This window comes from Panicum virgatum, chromosome 9N (genome assembly GCF_016808335.1).
Source record: "Panicum virgatum strain AP13 chromosome 9N, P.virgatum_v5, whole genome shotgun sequence".
NCBI lineage: Eukaryota > Viridiplantae > Streptophyta > Magnoliopsida > Poales > Poaceae > Panicum > Panicum virgatum.
Window position 1 is genome coordinate 70,550,551 of NC_053153.1, and position 13,933 is coordinate 70,564,483.

The 13,933-nt window shown below is 48.8% G+C and overlaps 2 protein-coding genes across 3 annotated transcripts; both read right to left on the reverse strand.

The window, feature by feature from the left end:
- LOC120691547 (dnaJ homolog subfamily C member 8-like) lies at nucleotides 1-4,163 on the reverse strand. Of its 2 annotated transcripts, XM_039974640.1 has the most exons (10): nucleotides 4,006-4,125; nucleotides 3,059-3,067; nucleotides 2,792-2,882; nucleotides 2,623-2,683; nucleotides 2,328-2,405; nucleotides 2,143-2,216; nucleotides 1,318-1,431; nucleotides 1,121-1,228; nucleotides 524-562; nucleotides 1-455 (listed from the first exon to the last, which is right to left on the reverse strand). In XM_039974640.1, the coding sequence occupies exons 1-10, from the start codon at nucleotides 4,092-4,094 to the stop codon at nucleotides 369-371; spliced, it is 750 nt and encodes a 249-aa protein (XP_039830574.1). In that variant the 5' UTR covers nucleotides 4,095-4,125; the 3' UTR covers nucleotides 1-368. The 2 variants fall into 2 exon arrangements, with proteins under 2 accessions (XP_039830574.1, XP_039830575.1); XM_039974641.1 differs by lacking the exon at nucleotides 3,059-3,067 and having other exon boundaries at nucleotides 4,006-4,163.
- Nucleotides 4,164-7,829: 3,666 nt separating this feature from the next.
- Nucleotides 7,830-9,811, reverse strand: LOC120692795 (probable phospholipase A2 homolog 2). Its single transcript, XM_039976179.1, has 4 exons — nucleotides 9,592-9,811; nucleotides 9,443-9,488; nucleotides 9,147-9,272; nucleotides 7,830-8,360 (listed from the first exon to the last, which is right to left on the reverse strand). Exons 1-4 carry the CDS (start codon nucleotides 9,700-9,702, stop codon nucleotides 8,176-8,178), a joined length of 468 nt encoding a protein of 155 aa, XP_039832113.1. The 5' UTR covers nucleotides 9,703-9,811; the 3' UTR covers nucleotides 7,830-8,175.
- Nucleotides 9,812-13,933: the final 4,122 nt, after the last annotated feature.

Here is a 13,933-nt window from a genome sequence, read left to right on the forward strand (position 1 = left end):
TACATACTACCAGCATTACATACATTGAAAGGTGAAGCAAGAACCAGAATCCAGTAATGAGATGGGCCTTTCAACATTCACTTCAGTAGGGTTCTTTTCCAACAGAATCTTCTACTTTCCAGTAAAATTTTCGACCTCATGGGTACATCAATCCAATATCACTCTAGGTAGTAATATGGGCATTTCGCTAGTAATTATCCGTTCTGTTGATCTGTTCACTGACTACAGTTGAGCCTCCGAGGCATATTTGAAACTTACAGCCTGCAGAACATGGCAGGGTTGCCACTTGCCAGCTCGGATCAGGTGGCAGTGGCATCAAGGATCGCTACAGGATATTTTTTTGATTGCAGACACCAATAGCATTCCTCTTAATTGCGCTTCACTGGCCTCTGCACATAAGACTTGTTTGGATCTTCAGTCTTAAGTTTTGGGGGTTTGATTTCACCTTTCCGTCCCTGTAGAAATGAGTTAGTCAGTTACAAATTCATGGATTTGATAACACTTTTCACATGCACTTTCTAACCTTCTTTCCTGTCTTCATGAAATCCCTCCAGCTAGAGACCTACAAACCAAAAACCATGGTATTCGGCAGTTAGTACATATGAGCAAAGATAGCTGTAGCTGTATTCCGATGATGGAATGGAATCACAAACTTTAGCAACCATGTTGAAAAATCACTGTAACTCAAGCACGAATGCAGCTCCGAATTTATGGTCATTCTACAATGCACTAGGCTAGACTACGAGTGCTAAAGAAGTGCCCCAACCCTTGCACTATGCAGTGTTCCCTTGGGATTGATGAGATTTCGTCACAAATGTCGTACCAATGACAAGGAGGATATTATCACCTCATGCTACGAAGAGATGGAGTTGCAGTAGTATTTCAGTGGAAAAGAAGAGCTCAAATAATCCAGGGACTAAAAGTAACGTTTGAGATAGTACCAACTACTTTGCAAAATATCTACCTGCCCCACTACAATAATGCATTGTGATTCTCCCAGACTCCCACTTTACAGCTTTTTTCATACATGTTTCAGTGCATCGACCTCGTTTCATAAAGAAATATGAATGACAATAGCTAACAGAGTGAAATTTTTACGCAGAACAGACTGCAACCATACCCGCTGATCTCTCGTCTCCTCCCACTTCTCTTCATGCTCTCTCTTCCTCTTCCACATCTCTTTTGTTTCCTCCTCATCCTTCTTAAGTCTTCCTTCTTCCTCTGATATCTGTGCGGTACACATGAATATAGCTCATAGAACTCAGTTTCTCAAATAATGGTATTTGGGGGGTGGGGGTGGGAGAACAATCTACTCACCCTCATTTGCATTTTTCTCCTACGCCACTCTTTCTCCGTCAAAATTTCACGCACTTTAATTATTAGCTGCTGCTGAAATTCATCCGATCGTTCAAACTGCTCTTCATATTTTCCCTGCACATATACAGGCAAATCATTAGGGGGTTCTAAATTGTTTAGGATGCATGAAATTCAATAAGATATTCCAAGGATCTTGCAGAAGCCAAAAATTATCACAGTATTCTGTTACCACTGAACCATTCAGATGATGTATGCAAAATGAAACATGTGATTTGCAGCAGTGTGCATTGCTGCGAGATAGCAAATGAAGCTTTTCAGATACATAAAAAATTTTCCTTTATGGAAAGATGTTTTTTTTTTCTCTCAAATTTGTAGTCCAATCAAAAGTTTGTGATGACTTCTACAAAATGTCCACGTCATTGTATTAGTGCATGGAATCATCCCTAAGTGATCAAAATGCAGCACATATCTGCGCAGTCGTTCCATAAATTTCAGTATGAAGAGGCCATTTGGATGGTGCACAAAGCAGCCAGTACTTTCAGGGTATTTTGTCCCATGTGGTATAAGACAATCAACAAGGTTAAGTTCGCAGCATCCAGCACAAAATGGAAACACCGCAGGATAGCCAGGCCAGTAACTGATGGATGCTGCGAGACAGGGATGGTGTCTTATAATTGTTCAAACCAGTGAATTAAACCTAACTGGACCAATTAAGGTTTATTCTAAGCAGTTCTCACAATGCACTTCCATCGAAAAACACCACCAAGAAGTCATAAAAGATCTGGATGCTTGAAGTCCACATAACCTTCCATAAGATTGTCTTACCTCGTCTACAAGGGATTTTATCTTGGATGCACTGTCCTTCTTCAGTTCCTTTTTTCTCTTTGCCCTCAACTCTTCTGTATTTTCAACACAAAAGAACAACAAAATTTCTTCGGTCCGTGTCCGCTTTATTTCAATTGGCTAAATCATTGTAAAAATAATATGCATAAAAAAAGATAACATCACACCTTTTGCAGCAGTAACTTGGTCGAGAATGTATCCTCTTTCCTGTGGATCAAGCAGGAGTTGCTGTGCTTTTGCCAGAGCTGTACCATCAAGTGAATATATCAACAAGCAAGGAAAAGAGAAGTAAGGTGGTGGTTTTAAGATGGTGATTAGTTTGAGCAAAACAATGTGGTCACTTTTAGTGGCGCTATGGCAAAGCTAACTACAAAATCTCCCAAAAGGAGATACTGAAACAGTTAAATTGATAAGACAAGAATTACAGTAGCACTTTACTGGCTCATTACTGTTATACTGTACCTGCAAAAGCTTCTTGTGCCTGCGGATGCTTGCATTTATCAGGATGGACCAACAATGACAACTGCAGCCAGCACAAGAAACAAAATAAAAAAGATATTAGTTGTTCACAAAAAATAAAAAACTAGATCAAATGAAAATCTTTCAAAATATCAAATCAATGTCTTGATACCTTCCTATATTGCTTCTTCACCTCATCTGGAGATGAATCAAAAGACAACTTAAGATGCTCAAAGGGGTTTAACTTGAAGCAACCAAGTATCCTGAAAATTTTGATTGTGTCAAGAAAGCGCAACATTACAATTGAAAAGAAACAATCAACTAGAGTCACATTTTGACTTATCATTTCTTTCATGGAAACATTTCTTATTTTCCATATACATGCTATCCTGAACTTCTAGTATCTTCGTTGTAAAGAAATGCTATTGTCCAATGTCACCTTACATCACTGTATAAGTTCAAGGTTAAGTTAATTTTCCATAAACAGGGACAGTCTAGGAATCAAAGAGTTTTAAACAAGCAGTGTTATCCTAAACGCTAAACGGTAAACAATCGGTCACCTGCCGTTTAGCTTATTATTCGGGCAAAACGGGTGTTTAAACGGGCAAAACGGCCGTTTAAACAGTCAAAACAACCGATTAAACGGAAACGGTGTACCACTGTGTAGCGTTTAAACGGTGTGCAAACGGGCTAAACGACTGTTTAGGCGAACAGTGTAAACAAGGATTGCAAGCATAATATGGGAAGACTATGCAAGTCTATGGTGGCAATTCACATAAAATTAGCAAAATTGACGGTATAATTGTCTTGAAGATGTGAATCCCCAACTGATGGGACAATTGGTGAGTTCTACTTCAAAATGAAAATTTTGCTAAGTCATGTAACTGCAGGGTCTAGCTCCTAACAACCAAATTCAGAACAACTCCAATGCTCTACCCACAATACCGAGGACCGCTCCAACACGGCACATTTTTGTCTAAGCTAGGGCTGCATCAGGAAATAATCATAGTCCCATGGCGCAATCATCGCATAAGTGGAAGGAGCAAATTTTCGGAGACCACTGATTGCCACGACAAGAAACATAAAATTTCACGTGCAGCTGACAACGAAAAGCAACAGAACCTACGGGAATCGCAGAGTACGTATACAACTACAGCAGGTGAACGACCGTACACCTGGAACCTAGGGTTCACTCGCGCTGAAGGGATTCCCCAAATCTCAGCGAAACTTAGCACCCAACCGATTGCTACATATACTAGGCTGCACACTAGGGACCAAGAGCGGGAAACGAATGGGATCTGAAGCTACATAACGCGCAACGGTGATTCGCCACGAAATGAACCCGGCGTAGGGGGGGATGAGGAAGGGAGGGAGGGGGGAAAGGACCTGAGCACTTCATTTTCGCGCTCGGCTTCGCTGACCTCCGCCAGGAAGCTCTTGAGGAGCTGATCCTCGTCGGCCTCCGACGACCCCATGGCGTTGGTAGAGGGGACAAGCCGAGGTGGGGAAGACGACGAGCGAGACGACAGCGTGTTGCTTGCGTCACGCGGGGGGGGGGGGGGGGATGGGATGGGAAGACGGGATGGAATCGGTAGCAAAACGGACGGTTCAGATTTGCTCTGCCGCTCCGAAGGTTCCAGGCCCCTCTGCGAAGGCATGGTGGTGGGCCAAGTCTAGGGCCGGGTATCGTGTGGCCCAGCAGAGTAGCGCGCACTTCCGTATTCGGCTCCCTGGCTAGAAAGCCTGGATTGAAGAGAAGCCGTCGCACGATGGGCTGAATCACATGTGTCAACGGATCAACACGGAATCCACCGTAATTCCTATCCATCTTCCGGAAGGACACAAGCCCACCTATCTTCCAATGTTTGAGATTCGTGCAAATTATATTGACCCTAACCTCCCTCCATCTTTCTCTCTCCCGTCTCCTCTCTCCCTCCCGTGAGCCCAACGCGCCGCCGGCCTCTCCGCACGCCCAGCCCGCCGTCTCCGCACGCTCGGAGCCCCACCTCGTCGCCCGCCGCACTCTCCATCTCGTCGCCCGCCCCGCCTCGTCGTCTCCGCGCCCCCGGAACCCCGCCGCCCGCCGCCGGCCTCTCCTTCCCCGGCGTCGGCCTCTCCTTCCCCGGCGCCGGCCTGCCTCTCCGCGCGCCCGGAGCCCTGCCTCGTCGCGGTCGCCCAGAGCCCCGCCGCCCTGGTCGCCGTCGCCTGGAGCCCCACCGCCCTCGCCGCGTCGCCCGGAACCCCGCCGCCCGCCGCCGGGAACCCCCATGCGCGAGCCACAACATTCCCCTAGAACTGATCAACACACCTCTAAACTGAGTCAACATTCCATGAAAATTGATTCAACATTTCACCCTACTGATTTCAACATCACCTCTAAACTGATTCAACATTTCGTTTAAACTGATTCAACATTTCACTGTCTAGTGCTTCAACATCCCCAATCCACCATTTCAACATCAGCAGGCTGTTTATGGCGCATCCTCAATTAGTTTTGAATATTAGTACAAACAAATGCATAAAGATACAAAAAAAATGTTCATGGCGCATGCCTGTTTATTGGTGGGCTGAATTAAAAAGACTAAATGGGCTTACTGGGCTTAAAGATGCATTGATTAATGATCTTCCACAAGATGCATAGGGACCCCCCGGAACCCACGCTGCAGCCACTTACATATGGAACCAAAACTCCTTTCCAGAGGTTTATCTATGGCGCTAGATGTGCACTTAAAGGCAGAAAGATCTACTCCATTTGGCCCATACATAACATTGTATTCACCATAAAATACTTGAAACTACATCTTGCTCGACATATCTGTATATCACATAATACTTATCGAGTTATACTCTTTATTTCACTACCTTATTCAATAATCTGTAAAAACTAAATATGAAATTCAACTACAACGTATAAGTATTCATAACTACGTGATGACACTCAAATTCTATACTGCATATGTCAAATTCTATTCTAAATCATAATTAATTTATAAACACGTCTCTAATAGTACTGCAATTATAATAATAAATGCGTAGTATTAATTTTCTAAACTAATTTACTACTACGTAACTACAAACTAAAGTATCATTAAACTCCTACTTAAATGGTTTTACTATAGCACTAATTAAATTAAATTACTCACTCGTACTTAAATTACTCCTACTTAAATGCGTAGTACTTAAATAGAAAAATATATAAACTAAATGTACTAACCTGCAGATCACAAGTGCTGAATCCGACAGGGCTTCGCCGCTTCCCTTTTCCTCACCTCTCTCTTATTTTCTGGATTATTGCTGGATTTTTCGGGCTGAAATGAGGAGGGAAGGGGGGTTGGATCTTATATAAGGGGGATACCCCGGTCGCCCGAGGGGGGGGCGACAGGCCCCTGCCGCGCCCGCGCCCGTGGGCGGGCCCGCCCACTGGTCGCCCGAGTGGGGCGACAACACCCTGTCGCCCGTTGCAGGGGCGACATGCCTCCTTTTTTCTCAGGGACCTCGTTGCAAATTTGAAGAAAAAAAATTACACTAAGGGCCTGTCGCCCTATGGGAGGGCGACCGGGGGTATTTTTGAAATAATTCAAAACGAACATATATTTTTAAAATTTTTATTTTTTTAAATATAAAAAAGAAAAAAGCGCTTGCACGAAGCCATCAGGACGAATCGTGACCGCACGCTTGCGAGGCAACGGTTCAGATGACCCCATGCCCGGACGGGAAATGAGATACCGTCCAGGGTGGTCGTTACATGAAACACCGACCACCCCGTCCCGACCGCTGCTTGCTCCGTGGCTCCTCGCCGGCGCCCGCGGCGTTCCGGTTCGCCTTCCGCCGCCGCGCTTGGCACCAGCAGGCGAGGTATCCGCGTCCGCGGCCACCTCCCCTCTCTCGCGCCACGCGGCTCCCTTCGAGTTCTACACCCGCGCCACGCCCACGCGCCGCCATTTTATTTGCATCCTCCCTCGCGCGCGGCTGGCTAGTGTTGGGAATAGTCAGCCTTGCTTGTGGCGTGGTCGGCACCACGCCCTCCAGCGCCAGCAACAAGGTGCCGAGCATCTCGCTGCTAGCTTGCAGCAAGGAATGACCAAGAACGAAGGACTGGCTGCGTCGTCATCCCCTGCCGCCACCGCGGCGATGGCGTCGTCAGCCCGGGAGCCTGAGCGAGTTTGGCACCGCCACGGCGCAACTACCGCGCCATGCGTGCATTTGTGCTTTACCAACTCAACCTGAATACTGTCAGGGCGGCCCCTAGATCCGCTGCCACCTTCTTCGGTCGGTGCACGACTCACGAGGCGTACCCTCGCCGTCGGCGACGAGCAGCGGAGGAGGAGCCCGGCCATGGCTACGGGCCTCCGCAAACGGCAAACTGAAGGCTGAGTTCCGGTAATTGGGCCTCCAGTTGGCCCAGAAAACACGCATACACGAAGTCCTCAGATAAAATCGCTATCATTTCTTTCGGATCTGACGATCGAGATGGCCTCTGGCCTGGACGGTATCTCGAATACCGTCCACCCCTGGCCTAGGTGCCTGCCGCTGGACTCCTCGTCGGCGCCCTCGCCTCACCGGCGGCCACATCGCCACGTAGAGCCGTAGAGGCGCTCCTTGTTCATCTTTGTTCCTTCCAGCATCTTGTATCACCGTCTCGGCGGCGCGGCGCGGCGCCACCCTCACCGGACTGGACCCTCCCCATCCGCCGGCCGGCCGGCACCATCCTCGCGGGCACGCGGCCATTTTGTTTGCCGGACCCAGCGGCTACTCCACCGGAGATGCGCTAGCCCCGTCGCGCCAACGAAGACGTCGGAAACCTCCGATTGGCGGCGCGGATGGACCGCCGCGTGCGTGCGGCAGCAGCTCCTCGACTCCGGTCGCGCCCCCATGCTGCTCGGCGCGCGGGTCCTCACGTGGCGCCGCCTCGCCATCTGCAACCCCGAGCACGTGCTCGCCGGCTTCGCCCTCTGGCTGCTCGTCATGGCGCTGGCGATGCTGTTGCCGGCCGGTTCCCCAGGCTCGCGGCCGGCGGCGCCGTTTTCGCGACGCCGCTCCGCAGCGCAGCTACTTGCTCGACGGGCTCCGAGGCAGAGAGCTTATCCCACGGTGCTCTCCAACACTCCAACGGGCGATCGTGTGCTGCGGTAGCGAGCAGAACGCGCGATCGTCGCGCCGCAGAAACTTCACTGCTGAATCGACGCCGGAGGACACTGAAATCGGCCGGATGGCCAGAAACCAAATCTTGGTCTGTTCTGTGATTCTGTCCACTAGTAAAGGAAGGAACAAATAATAATAGCATTATTACAGCAGCTTATTAACTACAACCTCTGCCACTTCGCTTGGAGTCCCCTCCCACCAAATCAACCCTACCAATCAGTATACTCCACAGACACATACACTGCACATGCTTCACGCACCCACGGTGGTCCGGCGGCCCACGACCTTGAAATCATCCAGCGCATGCCGCTTTGCCGCGCCGCCACGGACGGGCGCCGCCGGGCGCGCATGCGGCTTTATTGCTCCGCTTGCAACTACGGCCTGTTCCGCGAGCCTTGCCGGCTGGGACGGCGGCTACTGCCCGTCGTCGCGCTTGTGCAGGATCTTCCCGGCGAGCACGGCCGTCTCGATGACCCCGCGTATGACGGACGCCGTCTGGCCGACGTCGCACTCGTTCCCCGGGAACGTCGGCCCCGCCGGGCTCACCCGGTCCAGGCAGCTCAGCAGGTTCTCGTTGCACCGCGTGTTCAGGTAGTCATCTGCGGCATCAACAGAAGGAAAAAAAAAAGGTCAGCCGCGAGATAAGTCAACGACAAAAGTGACCTTGCACAAAGGAGAGCAGAGCAGAGCAGACGGCGAGGCGTCGCGACACATGTACGCCGGAGCCACCACCAACTCGTCTACCGGAGTGCGGTCGCATTGAGTGCGCTGAGCGGCCTGAGGCCCGAGGGGGAGATACGGGGGACGACGCAATCATACGCGCCGACGCGTGCTAGCTAGCGATGCCACCCTGCCGTGCCAGGAAGGACGCGACGGGCCTGCGCGCGGCGCGGCTCGCTGGTGACGCCCACGCCACCGCGCGCACCCGCATGCCGGTTGGCCGCGACGCGCCGACGCTCACGGCCGGAACGCGCCCGAGCAGCAGCAGCGCGTGACAGGGGCACGCCGCGTGCGCGCGCTCGCCCAGTTTAATCCTATCTGGTAGCCTTGTACTACTCGGGTTGCAGATTGTGATCTGATCGCGTTAGGTGGAGTGTCAGCTCGCGAGCACCTGCCGTGCCGCCGACGGCGAAGCGGGACCTGACCGTTATTCCGTCTGTTGGTGCGCCTGCCGCCCAGGACCTGGCGAACCATATCCTCTTCTCTTTTTCTTTCGTTTCTGTCGTCTCCTGCTCTGCTCTTTCGGTTTCACAGGACTACTCCGGCCATCTTTATAGCACGTTTCAGACATCAAGTTTAGATTGAATTTGTTGTCTGAAAACGGCATTATAAAATCGACTGGAGGCAGCAAGGGGAGATGAATCAGCAGAGTTGGGAGAGCCTACTGTTGTGGGTGTCGACGCAGTGGTCGTGGACCATGCAGCAGGCGTCGAGGGCGTCGCAGGGCTTCTCGCCGGGGCAGCCGCTGTACATGATCCCGCAGTACTTCCCGTACCTCAGCAGCGGCGGGACTTCCATTTTCAGGGACCGGGGTGGACAAGGAAAAAAAACAATCAGTACTCCTTCTGCGATTTTGCCGGTTTCAGGTACCCGACTGAAAGCTGAAAAGCAGCCGGCTTCGGCTAGGCTTTGCCCGCCAGAAAAATCGCAACTTCAGGGTTCTGAATTGTGACTTCCTTACCTACGCAGAACGAGGATTCGCATGTCCGGCTACAGTCCTGGCTCCCCTGCGCAAAGCAAACGCGTCCATGGCGGACGACGGAAACCGATAGCTGCAAAAGAAATCCCGCACACAAAAATTCAGACTTGGTTCCCCCGCTGTCGTCTTACCGCTGGGGGCGTCCCGAGCAGGTCGCCGATCTTGAGCGCCCGTGACGCCGTCGCCAGGAGGAGCAGCAGGAGGAGCGGCGGCAACCGCGAGAACGCGACCACGGATGCCATCCTCGTGGCGTTCCTTTGCGTTCGCGTGTCTCGGCGTGTGTGTGGTGTCTGCTGGAGAGTGCTGGATAGGCCGCGGAGCGCGAAATGCCTGGTCGTCTCTTTCAGGCGGCCGCCGGCCGTATGGGCTATTTATAACCTTCCAAAAAAAAATTTGAGGCGGTTGGACTTTGCACAGAGCGAGCAAGCAGAGCATGTGCTTGGTGGAGAACTGGAGATGGATTTGGGGAGCTGCGTACTTGGGCTGTGGAACCTTCGATCTCAAGTGCCCTACCGGGACAGGATCACATGAACGTTAACAGCACCTGAAAAAAGTACTGCTGCTCATACTACGCCATGGTACCATACTGCCAAAAATTATCTCGGAGCTAAATTTTGTGGCTGTTAATGGCGAGTTGGTGGCGTCGCGCCGCGGATCTCGCACTGAACCCGCACGCTGATGAGCCATGAGCCCATGACAGTTGACGGGGGCCAACTAGGGCTTTGTTTGGCACGCTACAAAACTAGCGCGTACGTTTTTCGAAAAAAGAATCTCGCATGTATGAAGTACTAAATGAAGTATATTTGTAAAAAAATTTCAGTAATGGGTGTAACTTTTCGCGACGAATCTAATGGCGGTAATTAATCGATGATTTGCTACAGTGATGCAATAGTAATCATCCTCTAATCGCACAATCAAAGGCCTCATTAGATTTTTCAGGATCACTAGCGCGGGAGTTCTGGAGTTGGTTTTGAAAACTGACTTTGTTTGACACCGTAATTAATAGTCAAAATATCACTATTCACTAGCATGCTACAAAACTAGCGCGAACGAAACAAGACCTAGCTTGCAGTTGCAGTTCACCAGTTGCCATCAAAGGAGGGGCACTGGCTGGCTGCACAAGTGGGTAGTGCTGAAGGTTTTTAGCCCTCTGACCGGTTCCGCAAGATTCCTAGCGCGCACGCTTCCCGGAAAAAAAATCTCGCATGCATGAAACACTAAATGAGTCTATTTGCAAAACTTTTTTAGGGATGTGTGTAACTTTTCGCGACGAATTTAATGACGGTAATTAATCGATGATTTGCTACAGTGATGCTACAGTAATCATCTTCTAATCGCGCGGTCAAAGGCCTCGTTAGATTCTTTATGGTCACTAGCGTATGGGTTCTGAAATTGGTTTTGTAAACTGACTTTGTTTGACACCGTAATTAACGGTCAAAATTGTTAATATTTCTAGCGCGCTACAATTCTAGCACCAACCAAACAAGGCCCATGACGATGGCATGCAGGCTACTATCAGGTCAGAGATTCGGGCTGTGTTCACTTCCCCAAACTTTCCATCACATCAAAATCACATCGAAACATTAAATATAGCAAATGATCTATGCATGGAGTACTAAATATAGGTAAATAAAAAAAACTAATTGCACAGTTTTGATGTACGTTGCGAGACGAATCTTTTGAGCCTAGTTAGCCTATAATAGGACAATATTTACCACAAACAAACAAAAAGTGCTACAATATGTTACAGTGTCCGATGTGACCTTTTCTACCAGATTTTCGCGGATCTAAACACACCCTCGATCTGAAGATTATCTTTTCAGCTCCTGCTTTCATGTGTACAGACTATTATTCGCTCACCAAACAACGGATAGGATATATGAGGCTTTGTTTCCATCAGTTTTTTTAGCTCCTATCACATCAAATTTTTTTATTATTTAGGAATATCAAATAAAATTTATTTATAAAATTTATTTATAAAACTTTTTTGACATATAAGTGCTAATTTGCGAGACGAATCTAATGAGCCTTATTAATCCATGATTTGCTATAGTGGTGCTACAGTAACCATCTGCTAATTATGAATTAATATATCTCATTAGATTCGTCTCGTAATTTAGCCCCAGGGTTCTACAGTTAGTTTTGTAATTAGATTTTATTTAATATTAAAAAATATTAAATTTTTTTTGAATATGACATAATCTAAAGTATAGCCCTTGGAACCAAACAACCCCCTGAGATTTGACCACATGTGCGTGCCGGTCCATGTCTTTGAAGCACCAAATCCTGCTTAATTACTCAGATGTTATAGAAGCCAGATCAAACTGAAGCGGGTTAAGACTTAAGAGTCCTGCTGAATCATATCAAACAGATGACCACGCAACCGTAGAGCTTAGCCTAGCCCCAACCTCTGCGCATTGTCTTTTTTTTTTGGTCTCTTGGGTACTCTAGAACGACTGGAACACTGCACCCAACTCTTTATATGCACGGGAGATGAAGCTAGTTTGCGAGCTTAGTTGAGCTGTTCAGGTGAAGACTGGAGACGCGTCGACCCGGTATCGTGCGGATCCGGTTTCGTGTTTCGTAGCAAACTAGAAATGGTCGCGGGGCATTGCCGCGTGGGGCTAGTGAACTGGCTGTTTGAGTTATAGATGTGTTGCTTTTTGCAGTACATTTGTCTTTTTAGTCTGCATTTATGTTTGACAACCTACGGAGGTGGCGTGTTATTGGAACCGTCTTTAATTGGAGGGCATATAATTTGAGATTGAATTGTGTAATTAAAATTTGGATATTTGTTGCTGTGTTTTGTCATACTACTACACTGAGTGGTTTTTTATTTCTTGCGTGGTGCCGTGGAGTAGTATTTGTTCACCGCAAATGTACCTTTTTTACTGTTGCAACATTTTGTAAAATGAATCCATGGCTTCGTTATTTTCGTATAGTTGGTTCAAAGCCTGTAGTTGCTCTTGTTATATATTTTGTAGAACTCCATTATCATAGAGGCATTTTTTAAGTAATACAATATTTGTGTAATAAAACTATAGCTATCATATTTTTGGGCTACATTTATTGTGGGAAAAGAAGGTATAAAAATATTTATTAAGGAGGGAAACCAAAAGGTCAATTTCACTGCAAAGCATGGAATTTATCAATCCATAACTTATTTTTGTCACATTTCGCATGAACTACATTTAATTGGACCTGTAACTTTGGATCTTGCTATGAGCTCAGAATCGTTTAGTCAGAATTGGGATCTTATTGGTAGAATATGAACATTATTTACTGTAGTTTTGAAGACAATTTGTATAGTGCTCTCCCCCTTCTCACGTGGCGTGGGGCGGCTAAGGCCGGCCAATCGGCGTGGCTTGGGGCTGCCAGGTTGGAGCGGCCCAGTTGCCGCAGGAGGCCGGCGCGGCTAGTCCAACGCGCGGTTGGGGGCCATGCGGTGCAGCAGCAAGCGACCGGACCGGTCGCACAGGTGACTGGAGCGGCCCGACGATGACACCGAGCAGAGCGTTGCTGCGGAGGGGTAGGCTAGGCCGGTGCATCCCGGCGATGGCGGCGAGCAGGGGTTCGCGACGATACAGCCCGCGGGAAGCTCGTTGGTGGTTCCTCCTCTGCTCTTCTCCTCCACGGACCACGATGGTCCGTGCCGCCAAGCTGGAGCATGGAGGTGTCGGCGTGCCTTCTTGTCGACCGCCGGTCCAAATGGCTGTGCGCAAGATAAAGACGGAGGCGGCAGAGAGAGCCATGCTCATGGTCAGGACCGCGCCGATGAGTTGCAGCCTTGGTGATGTGGGGAACTTCCTCTGCTGGCCGGGACCGCGGCCTGCCTGGGTCCGGCCGTGCAGAGCTACAGAGTGGAGGCGTTGCCATGGATCAGTTCAACGGCCTGGGCGGCGGCGCTGGTGTCGAGCGGCGAGCAGAAGCGAGCAAGAGGGAGGAGGCCATTGGATTTTAGATTACGGCTGAAGTTTTACTAAATACATGGCCACGCTAGTTAGCCTTGGTTTGGTGCGTGAATCGTATATAGAGATTGTTCGGTGGTGATTAGTGGACACGTCTCAGGGGCAGGGGCCAGCCTCTCATTTGTGATCAAGGTGTGGCATGCAATTCTGTAACGTGGGAGGAGGACTAGCTTCGGAACCGTCAGGGAGCAAGTACGCTATTGGTGACTGCCGGCAAGGCGGCGGCAACAACTGAACAACATGATGTTTGCAACTGAGAGAATAGAAGCACGCACGCACACTATATATATTAGTACTTGCAATATGCAATAACACGAGGGGTATACATGCTATGGATATGTTTGGCACAGTTATCGTAAGTTGAAGTTGTACTTATACTGGTTTTTGTTGATTTTATCTCAATACTTCATCTCTCTAAACATCTTCTTTTTTTTTTGCTACAGATTACAGATACTAGCCTATCAACCCGTGCTCCCGCACGGGCTAATTAAAATTAATATAAAAA